General features: G+C 38.7%; 1 protein-coding gene across 2 annotated transcripts; it reads right to left on the bottom strand.

The window, feature by feature from the left end:
- Positions 1-1,031: 1,031 nt before the first annotated feature.
- Positions 1,032-19,942, bottom strand: FANCB (FA complementation group B). Of its 2 annotated transcripts, none has more exons than XM_030476441.1 (9): positions 19,845-19,942; positions 18,045-19,081; positions 16,942-17,094; positions 16,320-16,412; positions 8,102-8,230; positions 7,233-7,399; positions 4,630-5,066; positions 3,524-3,761; positions 1,032-1,530 (listed from the first exon to the last, which is right to left on the bottom strand). In XM_030476441.1, exons 2-9 carry the CDS (start codon positions 18,978-18,980, stop codon positions 1,110-1,112), a joined length of 2,574 nt encoding a protein of 857 aa, XP_030332301.1. In that variant the 5' UTR covers positions 18,981-19,081; positions 19,845-19,942; the 3' UTR covers positions 1,032-1,109. The 2 variants fall into 2 exon arrangements, with proteins under 2 accessions (XP_030332301.1, XP_030332302.1); XM_030476442.1 differs by lacking the exon at positions 19,845-19,942 and adding an exon at positions 19,655-19,719.
- Between the last annotated feature and the right edge of the window lie 55 nt (positions 19,943-19,997).

The raw sequence follows: 19,997 nt of genomic DNA, 5'->3' as shown, positions 1-19,997 counted from the left end.
AAGGGAAGCACATTATTGTGATTTGGGATTTTCTAAGCTTTCTGCCCCTCACAAAGCTGAAAAATGGTGGGAAAAAAGTGATTAAAAAGCAAGTACCTCAGCAAGCACCTCAGCAAGCAATACCTGCAAGATCACAGGCAGTTCTCTTCTTGGGTGCATAGGCAGTATCTTGTTTAAACTAGAGAAGGGAGGAATAATAGACGAAGAGTTGTCTATTATTTAAAATATCTGAGATAGGCCAAAACCACTGAGCAGCTAGTATCAGCAGATACCCATTCATGACTCAGGGAATGAGCCATTTATGACTCAGGGAAGGAGCAAACAAATCTTCTGAAATTGAAGCTAGGTTAACGTCCAAGGAAGGACAGTTTCCTCCACGATTTACCAATAAGATTAGCTCTAGCACTAGATCCTAGGTGGGAAAGGACTTCAAACCCAAAGGTGTTTTACTACAGTGAAGCTTCATGAGTTCTTGAAATTTTGTAAAAGGCCTGATCTGGTTCTTCAGCTCCAAAACTCCCAAATCACTCAGATCTGAGGGTGGACTCTAGAAGATGGGGCTGCAAGGTACAACCAGAGTTTTCTTCCTCAAGTAGTATCATTACAAGTTATTTAAAAAGTTTGATATATCACAAAGATAAGATGCCTCTTCTTTAATTTGTCAAACTCCATAGTCAAATTATTAATTTTTGTTACTTAACTTTGATTTTTTCTATAGCTGTCTTAAGATTTCTTAAAAAAGCTGAAGTTTTACCTGTGTAAATGGTCATCTTTCAAGTTTAAAAGGACTATTTTAAACTGTACATACTTGTGTTTTTTTTTCTCATACAGTTCATTTGTGATACATGAAATATGATTTTGGAATAGGAATTATCAGAAAATACTTAAAAAATAAGATTTTCAAATTATGTAACAAAATAACAACTCAGTTACCTTTAATATTAAATTCTTGCCAAACCAGCTACAAGTCATCAACCAAAATACCAATATTTATGTGTAGAAATAACTGAGCTATATAATAAAAAAGTAAGTACCCATGAAAATATAAATATCATTTAATAGTACAATTTTAATAAAATATTCTTCAAGATAAATTTAGTAAATAGTTTCTAGGACTTGCTCAGTCTCCACGCAATCAGATCTGAATTGAGCTGAGCAGCTGCTATTTTCAAAGAAATTTCCTGGTAAAGGGCACCATTCATTGCCTGATTCATACTCAGAACACTCTCTTTCCGTTCACCCTGAAGCTTTTTTCTGAATTGCTGTACCCCTTCCTCACTGTCCAGTAAAGAAGCCACAGGAGCACCACTGATTGTCTTGCCAGGCTCATTCCCCCATGTCAAACTGTTTTCAGCTTTACTTTCTTTTGAGAAGAAAGAATTCCTCGAGGTGAGCATTTCTTTTTCCAAAGCCAGTGCTAACTGTTCAGTCAGTACACCTTTGCTTCCACATCTCAGGAGTTTTACGTCACAGCTTGGTGGGAGAACTCTAATAAGGCTATAAAGGCACTGGAACAAGACAGTCAGATTTCTGTAAAATAAGATGATGATGATTAGTATTATTATTAGAGCTACCTTGTATCTTCAAAATTCTACCATGGAAAATAAAACAAAATTACTTAAAATGAAACAGGGAAAAATGTATGCTGATTATGCTTCCAAGTATTATGTATACTGTACATACAAGAGTAAGCAAAGGTTTTCTAATGGTATGCTAGCCACCGTATGTCAAAAGAACTGACACTAAGCAAACCTCAGGAACATAACTATTCTATGCTAAAATATATGTGCGTGATCAGGGTTTCATGAGCATTACTTGCTGCTTTAAGCAGCAAGTCATTGTACATGAAGGCTGCATACAATAACACAAAGGAAATGCATTGTTTAGTCTATATTTAGGGACAGCAAAAAGTCACTTCTATTCATAGATTGTCATTATCAATGCACAGCATGGCTATTAGGTGGCCCACATCTCATCTTATTTAAATGGTCATTATAGAGCGAAAGTTGCACTTAAAAATCAGACATTCAAAACTATTAAGAAAGCAAGATAAAATAGTGCTTGTAATCATCAGGAACCTACTCTTCTGGATACCAGTGTAGCATATATGACACAATGGCGCAATCCTTATTCTAAGAGGAATGTAGAGTTTGTCCAAAGTCTTATTCCCAGTGTTTGCCATGATGTCTTTTGATGGAAAAAAGTATATCCCAGAAAAAAAAAAACCAACAAAACCAAACAAAAAAACCCCCCAAAAACCCCCAAATCCTACAAGCATCCTTAAGTAGCTAGTTTTCTCATAAACATCAGAAACGCATTTTTCCTTAACTATTTCTATTTCAATTTACTTATCTTGAACTTTCCGCTACTTGTAACAGCTATAGTAGTTTATGTTAGTTCTGAAAGGCTGTGGAAAAAAAAATAGGCTGTAGCTCCCACCAATCACAGAAATATCCCAGCTGGATTAAAGGTCAATCCAAAAATGGAAAAAAAAGATGAAGAAAATACAATCATAGTTACACCATAAACATGCAGTTCACTATTCATGCAAAGTTGGACCAAAAATGACTAGTATCAAGCAACATGTTAAAAGGAATCAAAAGTCTTTAGGCTTAAAATTTTACTGATTGATTTCTTAAACAATCCAGCCTTTCCTCTTACATAAAAGAGGGAAATCAACTCCTACATTGAGTAAAAGATTCAAACTCATTATAAATTAGAAACTCTTAAAAGATATACCTTCTCTTTCTTTTATTTTTTAGCTTGAAGTCTCCAGGACAGGCAACATTTGTCAGTACTTTAAAAGTACTTTTTATGTTGTGAGCCATATCCAGCTAAATGATAAATCATTTATATTGATTATATAAATGATTATATATATAACTAACTTGTATAGCCTGCTTTAGGAAATTTTATAGACATATGTCCAAGAATCTATGTAAGAAAAGCAAATCACTGAGACTCTTCAAATTATTTCCTTTTCAAAGTCATTGTAGATAGGAACACTTCAGAAACGGGTACAAAATTGAACTAAATTTATGTTGCAGTACTAAACTACAAAATGACATAGCAATAAATTAAAATTTAATATAACTTACGGTTTGTTGTTGTTTGTTTAGGGTTTTTCTTATTTGATTTTAATATTCCGTTAAGATATTTTTTTAAAATCAACACATATTGAAGAAAAATGATGTTATATTAAGAATAATGTAAGAAAAAAGAATATAAAATTCATGTGCAGCAAAATGAACAAAAGAAACGGACCAAGCAGATATTAATGGAGACTAGATTTATCTGTAATTCAATGTTCTAGCCTAGACAAAATGAAACAATACAATTAATGTTCTGCCATAGTTCTGATTTGAAAACAATTCTGTTAGTGCTGGTGATTGTCATATCATCATATTGGAAGCCTATTGATTAGGGTTTTGGCTGTTGTTTATGATACCAGTAAGAAATACTGTAAAGATAAAAAAGTGTGTATGCAAGATGAATATACTCAACACTTTTTAAGCAATTTTACCTGCAAAATAATGTTAGAAGCCCTTCAAATGGATTTTTCAGGGTCCATTTAAAAACTGTACCATACACAGTTCCTGCTTTATGACAGAATACATTGTCATGGCATTCCTTAAATGGTGTGCACTCCATTTCTCCCAGTAACCATGCATTTACTGGAGTCAATGTGCAATCAGAAGACACAATCTGAAAGGAGAATCTGACAGATACTGCAAGGACAGCAAGTATATCTTCCAAGGAACCTGCAAGAAAATACAATAACAAAATATTTGGCCTAAATATTTTGATCATGTTGCATGCATTAAGATTTGCTTATGCAAAAAACTGGGTTCACAGCCCCAGTTTTATGTAGAGTTTGCACCTGCATACAGGCATTCTTTGGGAATTTTCTTCTCACCTAAATTCTTATACCTACTTCTGTCAAGCAAATGAGCTAGCTGATTAACAGAGCCCCACCTATTTAATGAAAGCTCTAAAGATAAACGTCACCTTGCCAAAGAAGACTATTAATAGCCTCCTGTGATAGTAAGATGACATGCTGGCTTTAGCCCATGATACAGCATTAAAGGAAGAAAGAAATTAAAATTCATTACAAATGATCAAAAGGGTATTTCACTACAGAAGCACAATCCAAAATCAATTAAATCAGGAATACTAAAAGAAAGGAAAATAAATGACCTTAGTAGACATGTAGATGAGGAAAAGCTTCAATTACTTTGGTATTATTTAAGACGTAATACTATGTCAGAAAAAGACCCCATATTTTTTGTATGTAATCAACAGTTAAGTATCTTTCTTACAGAAAAAAACCCACCGCCTTCAGCAATCTGTACTCAGACTTACCTTCAGAATTAACCTTTCCAGATACATTTTAGCACCAATGCAAGCACAAAACCCTACAGAAATCACTGAACATTTTTTCCATTTTGAAAACTGTTCTGTCTTGTATTCCCACAGCTTTTAATTCCCAACAGAACTGCATGTCTTTGAACATGCAGTTCATGTTCAAAGACAGAGATGTGATTACTATTTCAAGACTTAGCTTGACATCACTTATAGTGAACAGAAGAATCAACCATATATTTATGAATCCAAAATATATCCATTTACCTGTACAGTAACTATTATCCTTTAGCATCTTTACTGAATATTTTCCATTAGAAACATCTTCCAGACTTAACGAAATTTTCCCACAGAGTACAGTAATCTTTTTGCTCTCCTGTAAACTATCAGTCCGACGTTTTTGTTTCTTCGCATGTAGAAGAACTATGCAACATACACGATGAAATGCCAATAATGGTGAAAGGCTGGTAACAGCAATGACTGACTTTGCTTCATCCAGCTGAGGAAACTCTTTTTTCGTATCATTCTTGCCATGCAAGTCCAGTTTCATCTTTTTTGGAGGAGGCTCAATTTGACAGGAGGAGACAGCCAACGCTGAGAAGGCTTTGTTCAGTTTAAGGATTTTATTTCGACACTCGATAATTGGAGAAATTGAATAGAAGTTTTGATCCAACACTAAAGATAAACTGACATCACTCAGTGACCTGTGAAAATCCATATAAGATGATTGTACCCCCAGTTTGTATTTTGCTTTCTGACAAATAAGCAGAACTTTGCAGAAATATATATATATGATCTGTGTGCATGCAGAGATATATAAATATCTACACACATGCAGCCATTTAAGACTACCACAAAATCCAATATCATTCCAGGTTAAGTCATAGATTGTGCAAAGAGTATAAGTCTTTCAAATGACTATTTCATCTAAGCTTAGTATAAAGATTTTCAAAACGTGGACTGAATTTTTTAAAAGGCTTCTAGGAGTTAGATGCCTCATTTCAACAGAAAGTATTTGGATGTCTAATTCACCCAGAAAATGTTGAAAATTCCACATACCCCATGCAGATACTCTATGACATTTATAATTTATTTTTAGACTTCACTTTCTTTTAATAAAAAATTAGAGAAAGTATCGATTCTGCCCTCTTTGAGGACTAAAAGCTCTTCTGATGTTCTATGTTATTTTATAGATACTCAAACAAAATTGAAGGTAGAAAGTAAAATAAAAGGTTTAAAATTTATTACCTTAAACTATTACCTTAAACATGCAGTAATTTCCTGAAATACGTGAAGTACTTTATTTATTCAACACAGGGTTCTTTCAATGAAATGCTAATATTACTATTTCAGATCCTCTCTTAATGAATGTTTTATTCTGTCAATCAATTCAGTCTCAGGATGACATCTGAAAGTCTTACAAATATCTATTTTTCTTTAGGGAGAAGTATTGTCACCTCGTAACGCAATCTAAAGCTTCACTGTGATCTTGCATTATTAGGAAGCACAAAAATAATCAACAAAAACTTACAGCATTGGGATGGGGAGAAAGCAAGCCCTTTTCCCCCAAAACACATGTCTTTGTGAACAGTACTAAACTGGAGCCTAGCACACCTAGGTTCTGCTGCTAGCCCAACAGGAAACCTTTGACAAATGACTTCATCTTCACAGATCTTTTCTCAACCGTAAAAATGGGGGAGAGAGCAATACTGCTGCTGGTTTATAAGGAATGCTTCCAAATCTTCTGAGAATTTCTGAAGCTATACAGGAATGAAGTATTTCATTTTCAAAAACAAAGTCATCATCATCAAAGCTAAAAGAATGAATACTGGAAAGGCAAAAACAATCTCTCGCCTCAGTGGCTCTTAACAGAAGCTGTCAGAAAGATGAGGTCAACTTTCTTGTAAAGTTACAGCAATCTGGCAGTTGAGAAATAATATACCCACAGCTCCAGCAGAATGGCCAAAGGGCGTAACAGGTCAGCTCTCTCACCACCACTTGAATGATTTTCAGTGGCATCAGTAGTCTTTAAGCTTATCCTAACACAGTCTCAGCTACACTGCTTGTGCAGATATAGGTCAAAAGGTAAGTTCTAACTCCACCACAGTTTACATTATACAATGCACATTGTAAATTTGTGTTGTAATGTAATCCTATTTTTTTAAACTGTGTTCCAAATTAGTTCCCTCCCTGTAAGGGGGAAATGACAGAAGTAGTATTTACAACTAGAAGTAAGCAATTACAATGAATAGAATAAATTAATACATTTAAAGACAATAATACGAATAAACAAATAACTTTGAAGGTTTAAGTATTGTATGGCTGATTGTTCCATATGTTACACAATACATAAGCTTAGCAAATATTTTATTTGAATGGATACTTGGCTGTAGCATACTTCAATTCAAAAGCTGAGCATTTATTAAGTTGATCAGTGAATTTAAAATGTTTTCTTTTGTGCTTCTTTAAGCAAATCATTCTTTAGGAATGGCAAGATATTAACAGTAAGGCATCAAGAACTACACAGCTAAGACAGAGCTTTATCTACACCATATACTGATATCAGCATAGCTATGTCAACATGAACTATGAAGAAAAGTCTTTTGTAAAAAGCCTCCAGTAACGATGTGGTTATACTGGCACAACTGATTTTTGGCTGTACAATGGTTTGTTTCTTTTTTTTGCACAATGCTGGAGACGTATAAGCAGCAGCCACAATACTGACACACTTGAAACATTTTATATACAGATGTTCAAAATGAGAAAGTTCAAAGCTCAAAAGTGCATTCTTGCTACTGCAGAGCTTAACCTGCAAATTCAGTTTCTATAAAACTACTCAATGAAATTATGAGATAAATTTATATACTTACAAGTAAAAGGATTCAGTTAGTTTTACTCCAACTACCAAGCTGTCACCAACAACACGCTGCCACAATTTCTCTATGAAGTGCTCTGGGACTTTAGATGCCAACGATGTCTCTTTACTAAGAGAATGAGGAGGATTTTCTACATCATCCCAGAGAGAGACAAGACCTTCCTTACAGAAAAACGTTGGGTTTTTTAGATAAAGTGGAGGTACTATTTCTTTTTAAACTGCATTACTTCATGTTTACCACAGATGATTGCTGGAAGTGCTTTTAAGACACCTAAATGAAATCTATATAAACTACTTTATTCTTTACAATAGATTCAAAAGATAGAATTGCATTTTCTTAAAACACGATACTATGAAAAGCACAACTCATTCTCTCCTTGTAAACAAGCTGAACTTCATTTTAAGTAAATTAGGAGGCTTCTTGTGAGCAACACATTAAGATAACATTTTCCAAACCCCACCGCCTTCTCAGCCCACAGTTCACTCCGTTCCCATTACAAAATCAATTTTGCTTACACGTATCTATGACAGCTTACTTTTCCTAACATGTTCAACCATAGATAGATATTCAATATCTAGGCAACTGTGCCAATTAAGACTGCACAATCCACCTCTATGTTAGATGTTACTCCTCCATGCAACTCAGTTGTCAGGAGGTATTGTGCAAATCAATTTCAAGAAAAGAAACCCAAATTTACTTTTATGTACATACGCTGACAGGTTAAGGTAATGAACCAGACTTAAAAAGCAGATTAATGAGTTTTGATAGTGGCAATCCTACTGGTGAAAGTAACAAGTGGTTGAGGGAAGCACCCCCTAAAAATGGCTGGGCAGAATTCAGAATTGATCTCTTCTGCAATTTACCTCTTTTGCAGTTGGTAGGATATGGGTTCTTTCTTCAACCAGATCTATTAATGCTCTGCAAGATTCAAGAATAACCTTCTTTTTGAGTCTTAAATGCTGCTGTAGCTCTCGAACAGAGGTGTAACCAGCCTGCAAAAGACGAAAATTATCATTATGCTTACGCTTAGGTACTGCAAGTAAGAACCAATATTGAAGCTACCAAGATATCTCTTCAGCTTTTCATTTTTAGGAAATCAAGATCCAAACTATTAATCTGAGTATCTTGGCCTCTTGATATTAAACCTAAAGTTTAATATAAACTTTTAAGGTCAATTTTATTAAATTATGCAGATATTCAGCCCTTTCATTATTATTCCTGCTTCCCTTTTCCATTGATATGAGTTTCAATTTCTTCTCAAGATTTGTATTGGATATTGGTCAACTAAATATACTGAAGAGTTGGCAGTTTTACAAACAGACAAAAAAAAACCAAATCCAAACGAAAAAATGAGAAAGCAGCATGCCAGCATCAGTTGCTTAGATTTTAAGAAAGCTCCTCTAAAGCTATTATCGGGAATGCAAGATCCGAGAAGTTCTATGCTGCCAAGGAGGGAAAAAAGCTCACCATTGGAATGCAAAACCAAACTTCTCTACCTCCAAAAAACCCCCAAACAAATCATCAGGATCAATCACAAGCAACTGACAAGCCTGAATAAAGACCACTTCATGTAAGCAAACAGATGCCCTCTGCTCAAGCTGCAATGGTAAAAAGCATTTAGAGCACGTAGCACTCATTATTGTAAGTTCTGTAAAAAATTTAATTTGCTATCTATCAAATCCTGCACTGTAAGGACCAGATTCCAAGCAATAATACAGTGCCAGACTTGAGAGAGGAGAAGAAAAGGGAGATTTAAGAACAAGGATGCTTTTACAATAGCTTATCATAGAATCATAGAATCATAGAATTGTAAGGGTTGGAAAGGACCTTAAGATCATCTAGTTCCAACCCCCCTGCCATCGGCAGGGACACCTTGCCCTAAACCGCGTGGTCCAAGGCTCTGTCCAACCTGGCCTTGAACACCGCCAGGGATGGAGCATCCACAACCTCCCTGGGCAACCCATTCCAGTGCTTCACCACCCTCACTGTAAAGAACTTCTTCCTTATATCTAATCTAAACTTCCTCTGTTTAAGTTTGAAGCCATTACCCCTTGTCCTACCACTACAGTCCCTAAGGAAGAGTCCCTCCCCAGCATCCTTGTAGACCCCCTTCAGATACTGGAAGGCTGCTATGAGGTCTCCACGCAGCCCTCTCTTCTCCAGGCTGAACAGCCCCATTTTTCTCAGCCTGTCTTCATATGGGAGGTGCTCCAGCCCTCTTCTCATCCTCGTGGCCCTCCTCTGGTCTCGCTCCAACAGCTCCATGTCCTTTTTATGTTGAGGACACCAGAACTGTACGCAGTACTCCAAGTGAGGTCTCACGAGAGCAGAGTAGAGGGGCAGGATCACCTCCTTTGACCTGCTGGTCACGCTTCTTTTGATGCAGCCCAGGATGCGGTTGGCTTTCTGGGCTGCAAGCGCACACTGCCAGCTCATGTTAAGCTTCTCGTCAACCAACACCCCCAAGTCCTTTTCTGCAGGGCTGCTCTGAATCTCTTCTCTGCCCAGCCTGTAGCAGTGCCTGGGGTTGCCCCGACCCAGGTGTAGGACCTTACACTTGGCTTGGTTAAACTTCATAAGGTTGGCATCGGCCCACCTCACAAGCGTGTCAAGGTCCCTCTGGATGGCATCCCTTCCCTCCAGCGTATCAACCGAACCACACAGCTTGGTGTTGTCGGCAAACTTGCTGAGGGTGCACTCAATCCCACTGTCCATGTCACTGACAAAGATGTTGAACAGGACCGGTCCCAACACCGATCCCTGAGGGACACCACTCGTTACAGGTTTCCAACTGGACATCGAGCCATTTACCACAACTCTTTGCGTGCGGCCATCGAGCCAGTTTTTTATCCACCGAGTGGTCCATCTATCAAATTGATGTCTCTCCAATTTAGAGACAAGGATGTCATGTGGGACAGTGTCGAATGCTTTGCACAAGTCCAGGTAGATGACATCGACTGCTCTGCCGCTGTCCATCAGTTCCGTGGCTCCATCATAGAAGGCCACCAAATTGGTCAGGCAGGATTTCCCCTTAGTGAAGCCATGTTGGCTGTCACCAACCACCTCGTTGTTTTTCATGTGCCTTAGCATGTTTTCCAGGAGAAACTGTTCCAAGATTTTGCCAGGCACAGAGGTGAGACTGACTGGTCTGTAGTTCCCCGGGTCTTCCACCTTCCCCTTCTTGAAAACGGGGGTTATATTACCCTTCTTCCAGTCATCGGGAACTTCACCTGACTGCCAGGATTTTTCGAATATGATGGACAGTGGCTTAGCAACTTCATTTGCCAGCTCCTTCAGGACCCGTGGATGGATTTCATCAGGTCCCATGGACTTGTGCATGTTCAGGTTCTTAAGATGGTCTCGAACCTGATCCTCTCCTACAGTGGGCCTAAGGTCTTCGTTCTCACAGTCCCTGCATTTGCTTTCCAAGACTTTTGTGGTGTGGTCAGAGCATTTGCTGGTGAAGACTGAGGCAAAGAAATCATTAAGAACCTCAGCCTTCTCCAAATCCATGGTAGCCAGTTCTCCTGATAGCTTCTGGAGAGGGCCTACATTGTCCCTAGTCTGTCTTTTATTTGCTACGTATCTATAGAATCCTTTCCTGTTATCTTTTACATCCCTTGCCAAACTTAATTCTAGCTGGGCGTTAGCTTTCCTAACCTGGTCCCTAGCTTCTCGGGCAATGCTCCTGTATTCTTCCCAGGCCACCTGTCCTTGCTTCCACCTTCTATAAGCTTCTTTTTTCCCTCTAAGTTTCCTCAGCAGCTCCTTGTCCATCCATGGAGGTCTCCTGGCCCTCCTGCTGCACTTTCTTCTAGTCGGGATGCAACACTCTTGAGCACGTAGCAGGTGATCCTTGAATACCGACCAGCAGTCTTGGGCCCCCCTGCCCTCTAGGACTGTATCCCATGAAACCTTACTAAGGAGGTTCCTGAAGAGGCCAAAGTCTGCTTTCTTGAAGTCCAGGGCAGTGAGCTTGCTGCACGCTCTTCTCACTGTCCTGAGGATCTCAAACTCAACCATCTCGTGACCACTAGAGCCAAGGCTGCCCTGGAGCGTTACATTTCCAACCAGTCCCTCCCTGTTGGTGAGCACAAGGTCCAGCATGGCACCTCTCCTCGTCGGCTCCTCTACTGCTTGAAAGAGGAAGTTGTCTTCCACACAATCGAGGAACCTCCTGGATTGCTTGTGCCGGGCCGTACCGTCCCTCCAACAGATGTCAGGATGGTTGAAGTCCCCCATGAGGACCAGGGCCTGCGAGCATGAGGCTGCTCCTATCTGTCTGTAGAGCGCTTCATCCACAGTGTCCTCTTGATTAGGCGGCCTGTAACAGATCCCCACCGTAATGTCCCCCATTCCTGTTTTCCCTTTGATCCTGACCCACAAACACTCTGTTACCTCATCACCCGTCCCCAGACAGAGTTCCATACTCTCTAGCCTATCACTGACATAGATAGCAACGCCCCCTCCCCGTCTGCCTGGCCTGTCTTTTCTAAACAGCCTGTAACCTTCCATTCAGACATTCCAGTCATAGGAGCCATCCCACCATGTTTCTGTGATACCAATGACATCATATTCCCGTAGCCTTGCACACATCTCTAATTCCTCTTGCTTGTTCCCCATACTACAGGCGTTTGTATAGAGGCACCTTAGCCGAGCTCCAAAGGCAGCCGACTCAATGGCTGGGGCAGCTGGAACATCTCTACATCGCTCCAAGCACTTATTACAGGTGCCGGCAACTGACCAGGAATGTTGGGATGGATCAATGCTCCCCTCCCCCAACACATCTAGTTTAAAGCTTTCCTGACCAGCCTGGCAAGCCTCCTACCAAAACAGCTCTTCCCCTTCTTTGTCAGACCAGCTCCACCAGCCTCCAGTAGATCTGGCCTCCCAAATGGAGCCCCATGTTCTAAATAGCCAAACCCCTGACTATGGCACCACCATTCTAACCATTTATTAACCTGCCAGACACGCCTAGCTTTTTTAAGGTCCTCCCCTTTGTCCTGGAGAATCAATGAAAAAACTATCTGAGCTCCAGGGCCCCTAACCACCTCTCCCAGGGCTCTGTAGTCCTTCTTAATGTTATCCAGGCTACTGCTATCTATATCTCTAGCACCCACATGGACCGCTAGGAGGGGGTAATAGTCAGCAAGACTTACTAGAGCAGGCAGCCTCTCAGCAACATCCCTGATCCGAGCCCCCGGCAGGCAACACACCTCCCTCGAGACTGGATCAGGCCGGCAGATGAGTGCCTCCGTGCCTTTCAAAGTAGAGTCCCCTACTACTATGACCCTCCTCTTTTTCCTGGAGGCACCAGTAGCGATCCTCTTTACCTTCCTAATCAAGGTCATCAGAATACCGAACTATTTACTTACTGCCGTAGGTGAGCAACTCCTGAATAAGTAACTGAGAAACAGAAAGCAAATGGGGAATCACAGACTGAGAAGCAGTCAAAATGGCTAAAGATTCACTGACGTATGCCTGCTGATCAATTTGACTTTTGCTAGCCGTTTTTCCTCACAAAGTAACACAAGAAAAAGACCCAAAATCTACCACGTGGCAAACCCAAGACTCTGTAGTGCCTTCTATCAGCTCCCTCTGGCACATCCTTTCTGCCATATGCCAAGACGTAGTGTGCAACAAGCATCAATAGAAGTCACAAGCTTTGCATGTGGAAACTAAGAAAATAAAACTAGATCACCTTAAAATAGAAAATTAACATCAGCATAAAAATAAAGCAGTCTAGAGACAAACACAATACAGCTGTAGCAAATCCAGCACCAACAGCAGAAGAGATGAATCGTTGTCAAAAGCAAAGCAAATTAAGGCAGAGGCTTAGGAGTAAGCAGAACAGCCAAGTGCTTTCACACATTGCATTTAAAGTTGCAGCATTCATAAATAGATAAATAACTAACCATGGATACAAAGCTAAAACTACTGAGCCAAGAACTGTGCCACTTCTAGAAAGCCAAGAAAATGGAAAGGAAGATTCATGATTGTTAAGACTAAAAAATATTGGGAAAAACAAAGGTAAAATGGAAAAAGTAAACAAAGAAAGCCAGAGGCAAACATAATTCAGAAATCTATAGGCTGAAGCAGCTCATATGGTAAATAACCAGGTTTGTATTTTTCAAGTGACTGAAATCCCTTATGAAAAAAACTCCAAAAAGAAAACAGGCCAATCCAGAACAACAGATGGAAAAATACTTAAAAATTACACTAAAAATAGTAATAAAAATCAAATCACAGAACATTTCTTAGATAACTTTCTACTCACCACTAAATCAGCATTATCAGAATGAGAATAGAACAATCTGACAGTGCAGCAATTCAATGCATTTGAATTGCAATCCTTACTGTATCAGCAGTAAGGATTGAAAAAAATACCTGCCCAAAACGGGCAAAACAAGTCAAAGAAAACAAGTTAATCATAGGAAAAAGAATTTGGCATTACAGTCCATACATGACTGTTAAGTACTTGCAGGGAGAACAGGCCAGTGGACATACAAACACAATTCTGACTTATGGTATTTCTACCAGAACAACCAACCAAACCCATGAGAAACCCTTTAACCTCTGCTGTTGTAACATAACTGCAGTACTCTACTACAAGAAGTAGTCTTCACAGGATACTAAAACAAGTGTTAAAGCAAAAAAAGTCTTCAGAGGAGAAAAGGCTGGATGCAGGCATAGGACAATTAAAAAATGCACAGGCTGATATATTTTTAAATTTCCCTACTCCAAAATGCAACTTACATGTATTACTGTATACAACTTAAATGCAACCTATTTATAATGCAGTGGACCATAATTCAGTCCTGCTGAAGTTCTCACATGAAAACAGCTATGCAAATGTGAAATAAGGGATAAGCAACAGAATATGAAAAAGGACTGCATCTGCTATTTCTTTTTGCCCTAAAAGACAAGATTACATAGAGACTGTCAAAACGTGTTTTGATTGCAAATTTCTGGAAGACCTGAATTTTGATGATAAAGAAAGGCTAAATAACCTTTGGAAGCTAAGCAGGATCCATGCACTATGGCATCAAAACAATCATCCTTGAAATTCAGTTATACATTAGATGACAAAAAAACAGCAAGAGTATTTCACTGTTGAGGGAAACATACAGAACAATGGCGATCTCTACAAGGAAGCAACAGTAAGGTCAAAAAAGAGATATCTGCATATACTTTGAAATTCATCAGCATGACAGTAGCAAAGATTTACAGCATTAAAACATAGGAAGATTTTCTACTTGCTTACAACGCTTATGCTAGCATGTGGCTTGAAAATTAGAGATCAAAAAGATCTCCAAACAAACAAACAAACGTAAGTCTTACAAAGGATTCTGTGTCTAAGAACTTTATCAGCAGATGCTTCGTGAAATCTCCAGCCAGTGGCTTGTTTCCAGCAGAAACAGTAGAATGCACAAAACAGACTACTCATTTGATCTTAACACAGGCTCGCAGAGCTGTACAGCTGAACGCCAGTTGGTGTATTAAAAGAACAAAGTCACAGAACATAGTTACACAGAATATACAGCTGGCAATGGCAAATGTTCTTTCCAACAGTGGAAGCAACAACAAATCAGAGACTAACTTCTGTGTTGTAGAGGAAGAAAATGACGTAATGAGTAGGGAAAGAATGCAGCAGTTTTAAAACAGATGATTACCTAAAAGAACCCAGAAACAATTTAAAAAAAAAAAAAAAAAAAAAAGGAAGTTTGCATTTCTGCATTCAAAAGCCAATAGGCCTCCAACATGCAAACTGAACAACTGTAAAAAATGCAGGGTTGGAAGGGACCTCAAGAGGTCCCTGAAATTAAACTACCTTCTACTTTCTTACACTTTCCAGTTTCTGAAAAAACAGAAGGAAAATAAAAAACAAAACCAGAAACTACTATCCAGGATTCTCCAAACAACAGCTTTTATCTTTTAGAAGTTGTATAATATCTATCTAGACATCTTGGTTGTAATTAGAGCTAAAAAACATCTTTTCTTTTTTAGACTTTTTCTGATATGTCATAGTCCTCCTTTTCTTCCAGTAATAAACTTCTGCCAGTTAATTCGCTTCATTTTTAAAGGCTGTAGATAAAACTGCCACAATATCTTACTTAAGATTTCACTAATTCTCAAATGACAGGAATAATTACCTCCTATCTCATATATAAGCACTGTCAGCAAACTAAAAACAGCCCCACATCATTGACTCAATCTGAGATTTATGCTAACCTCTTAAAGTTGTTTGGTTTTTGTTTTGGGGTGGTTTTTTTTTTTAATCAATCTTTCTATTTTGTCAATTATTACCCATTTGGTATAGGCCATCACACAACACTGCAGAAAAAATCCTTGAGAGTATGCTGGGTGTTTACTATCAGGATGAAAGGTAGAAAGAAAGGCAGGCAATGACATATTCCCGTTGATCACTTGGACTCTGGCAAATTCCTCCCAGCATGTTTTATAAATGATGCTAATTAAAAGAAGGATACATTTTAGCTTCACCTAGTGTACTTAGCAAAATTATCCTTGCAAAATTATCCTTATAAAACTGCTAGTAACAGGAGGAAAAACATCAGCAGGTGGTGAAATAACCATGGTCACTAATTGAGGCAAAAGTAAAAGCCAATTTGATTGAAGTCTATGGACAAAGAAACAGACCATAACGCTCATTATTTTCAGGATTGACTGGCACTCTCATTGGCACTCACTGGGGATCTGGCTCTACACTATCTCAAAGTATGTAATATGGAGCAAAAGTAGTAAATGTTCTGATTTTATTAAACTTATATTTAAATATCTGTAAAATGAGTGTTACGAAGTTTTGATAGGATAGCTTCAGCATAGTTGAAAAATTTTTATTAAAATTCAGTTAGGTCCTTCCAATTACCCAAATGCATTTGTAACAACTGAGACAACTGAAACACAAACTATCATTGATTCAAGAATAGATGCTTAATGTTGTCTTCTCCCTGAACCACTTCTCCAATAAAACCAGTATTATTAACCTCCCCCTTTAGCTAATGTAATGATACAGAAAAGTAACTTGGAGAAAATACAGAGGCAGAAATATCAAGCACAAACCTGTAATCGTGTTTCAAGGGCTTGGACAGTAAGCAAACCATTCTCTTGCAATCCTTCTGCAGCAGGAACATCATGTTTATAAGTAATTCCACTCTAAAAAAAAAAATAAAATTAATGAAACAAAACCCAGAATTAATTAAAAAGCTAAAGGTAAGGTATAGGCTATTACAAAGGATTATAAAAATCCAGGGAAAATAGAGAAAACCAGCAAAATCACAGTATACATTTTACAAGAAAAATCTTACCTTCTCAATGCAATTAGAGTGTGATAGTACATAATGGAAAGAACCAGTCATAAGAAGATAATTAACTAGCACTATGGCCTTAATTAAGAGTTCTTAGCCAAAAGGTAAGCATCGTAGCATACCTGTTACATATGTCACGCATTTGCAACTGCATTAGTTTAATTTCCCAAAATAAGGTCAATGTTATCAAGGAAGTAAAATAATCACTTCAGATAAGTTATTTTACGTTTACAGCAGAGAATGTTGTATTCAAACTTCAGAGCATTTCACAACACACATCAAATTTCGCTTTGCACCAATCCTTCACTGATTTTATGAGGTTTTGTTAATTTAGTAAGCACAGACTGAGTAGCTGAGAAACAGCAAGTTGAACTTACTGCATAGTTGACCTCTCCAAGATCTGTTATTTTGAATGAATTTAACACATCTGTATTGGAGTCATCCTTAAAAAGCAGTAACAGTTGCTCACTTCCAGACCCAATAAAATCATCCACCAGAACAGACTTCACTTTTTGCCATGTGGAAGCAACCTACAGTAGAAGAGGTTTTAAAATACATATTTTTGAATAAATCTTCTATTTGAGATTTAATTTTGGTGAAGCATGCTTTTCATAAAGAGGTAACCTGTTCAGGTGTGTGGAATACAGAAATGTTAAGAAGCTTCAAGCTTTTACTCCATCATTTAGAGCCTATGTAACTCTGGGAAAAATTAGCTTCTTTCAAGAACACAGAGAAGATAACTTTTCAGTGAACTCAAACAGCTGAATAGCTGAACGCTGTAACATTTATTTAGAACCAATAATGTTTGCACATCAGGTAATGAGATGATAACCTTTGACGTTCAAAAGTATCTTTGTTGCATTAAGCACTTAAATATGTTTGAAAGGTAAAGACAAATTTGTACAAGAACACTGAGGACTAAACAGAACTAAAGACATTTCTTGTGTTAAGTCAGTCATCTTGATAAGAGTATTACAAAAGCCTAACAGTTAACTTTATCTCTCCTGACTTTAGAAAACAAGAGAAGCCTCTTGTAATTTTCGTGAAACAATACTTCTTGTTACTAGGAAGTGAGACTCAAAAGGCTTTTAAATTTCAGCAAGAAGTTTGTGCTCTGCAATAGTACCAGTTTACTTTCACTTTAACACAAATTATGCAGGCACACTCACAAGTATCTCACAGCTTCAGGTTCTGACACTATGGAAGTTTTCAATTAGAAACAGAAGCTTTGGCTCAGATTCATGAAATATATTATTAAATAATAGAATCCAGAGTTTGTTGTCAGATATATAATCAAGCAGTGAAAGCAAAACAATCTCATACTTTAGGCAGGTTATTTCAACAGAAACAACAATAAAAAAAGAAAAAAAATCCATAAAACTTAAAACATGTAGCTTTTCGGTTGCAGAAACTTCCAATAAAAGAATATATACAAATAAAGACACAGTAGTAAAAGGCAGCTGCTTAAAGCCACAAATACCTGTAAGCTGTCTCTCCTCTGTACAACACAGACATTTCCGGAGGCAAAAGACACAATAAATAGCACATCATTGCTACTGGTTACAGCTGTTTTTACTGAACATGGTTTCTCATAAGGAAGCTCACAAACACCTTTAGGGAGACCATCCTGGAACCAAATAAGCTGATTCTTGTGGGTTATTGCAACAAGTGATATTCGGAGCTGTTTTTTCAGCATCTCATTCTTGCAGATATAGACAGAAGATACCACTCTGCTGTATGCATGAGGCATAAAGCATGTGCCAGTTAGCATTTTTTGTGTTTCTATTGCATAGCCAAAGAACTCACTACCCCAGATGGCTCTGTCCGACATGGAAAACTCATCCTCTTCTTCACTGTCTGGCAGGCACGCAGTTCTTATCCCTAAGATGACTGTGCCTTCATCCTCAATTTCACCTGTCCACACAACAGAAGAAAGCCGAACAGGAGCACTTAGAACTGTGCAGGTGTCAGAAGAGATGTAGAACAGCTGGTTGGCATGCCTCCACAACACTGAAGGGCCAGTAAACAACCTGATGTCTTCTTTCAGCTCATAATCCAATTTAAAATTAAAGGACTGCTCAAATTGATTTGAGCTGTGAAGCAACAATAAAAGGTATTTGACAACATTGTTCCGTTTTTTCTTTTTCATTAAAATGCAGGGAAGAATAATCCCTGTTCTGGAATCCGTTGTGCAGCTACAACAAATTATTTCAATTTTTAAGTGACTGGCACGCATGCTGAATGCTCCGGAAGATTTCTGAACAAACAGCTTAGTGTCTCTGTTGAATGCCATTCTTCTGACACACAAGTTTGTTGTTTTATCAGCAGCTCCCTCCACATGTTTTGTGTTTGACAGCTGAAATAGAAGGACTTCGCCATTGTAGGACAAGAATTGCTCTTGCTCACCTAGAAGCATCTTTACTTCTGTACATTCCTCTACAAGAGGATTGTATGCATCTCCATTTTTGTCATGATTATTTCTCTCTGAAAAATTTAACTTATCTGAGTGTTTTCCATCTACAAAAATTAAGAGGGAAAATAAATATCATTTTGGGAAGAACTGAACAGATCCTTAAGAATTAGAAAAACTATACATTGCAACCAATGTTCTCAACTAATTTGAGAACATGAGGCCAGTATGTGCTTTAATCTTGAAATGAAATTAAGCAACTTTACATGAGAGATTTAAGTAGCAGAAACATTTCTGAAATGTATATAATAAATAAATTTATTTACCACAGTGTGAATTCACTCTCAACAGGTATACGGTGTAATGTAAGTTGAAAGAAACCAAACCAATCCATGCACGCACTGTTTGTGTGGCTGAATTGAAAGCGTCAGCTCCACAAATATACAGAGTGGAATGAAAATCAATGGTGCTTTGAATTCTTAAATTTAAGAGCTCCATTATAGGCTTCATTAATAAATACAACTCATTCTTAGCTAAAATTGTAAAGCCTTTTCAAGGAGAAAGTTCTCGGAAGAGTCCAGTCACTTTGCCGCCAAGTGGGCTCCCTCCCTTTTCCTCTCCCCCCTCAATCTTCCCCCTGACAAGACCCCGGGCCCCAGCGCGCCCCACAGCCGCCTCACCAAGTTTCACCAGCTTTAGGGTTGCGAAGAGCACCCCTGAGGGCACTCGGACAGCTAAGGCACCGCAGGAGCCACCCACCGGCCCTCACAGCCGCAGCCGGCCTGAGGCGGCAGCGGGCCCCGGCCTAGCTTCCGCCCCCGAAAGCCGCTGACAGCCGCCCAGCCCAGCAGCAGCCACGCAAGCTCCTACCGGGGGAAGCCGTCCCAGAGAAGAACGGCGGCTGCAGGCCCCACAGCGGCAAGTCCCCTAAGGCCACCCTGCTCCGACCGGCTGCGGGTCCCGGCCGAGGACAGAGGAACGAAAGGCGGAAGGAGCCAGAAGGGCGCGCGCGCGTTCCGAAAC

Source organism: Strigops habroptila, chromosome 2 (genome assembly GCF_004027225.2).
Source record: "Strigops habroptila isolate Jane chromosome 2, bStrHab1.2.pri, whole genome shotgun sequence".
NCBI lineage: Eukaryota > Metazoa > Chordata > Aves > Psittaciformes > Psittacidae > Strigops > Strigops habroptila.
Note: the sequence above shows the minus strand (reverse complement) of the source record. Positions and strands in the feature narration are given on the sequence as shown.

Coding starts and splice junctions, on each gene's coding strand:
- FANCB (XM_030476441.1), bottom strand. CDS start 18,980: ATGCTTCTAGGTGAGCAAGAGCAATTCTTGTCCTACAATGGCGAAGTC. Junction 8,231..16,319: donor CCCTTGAAACACGATTACAG/GTTTGTGCTTGA, acceptor CGTCTTTTGCAG/GCTGGTTACACCTCTGTTCG. Junction 3,762..4,629: donor GGATAATAGTTACTGTACAG/GTAAATGGATAT, acceptor ATTTTCTTGCAG/GTTCCTTGGAAGATATACTT.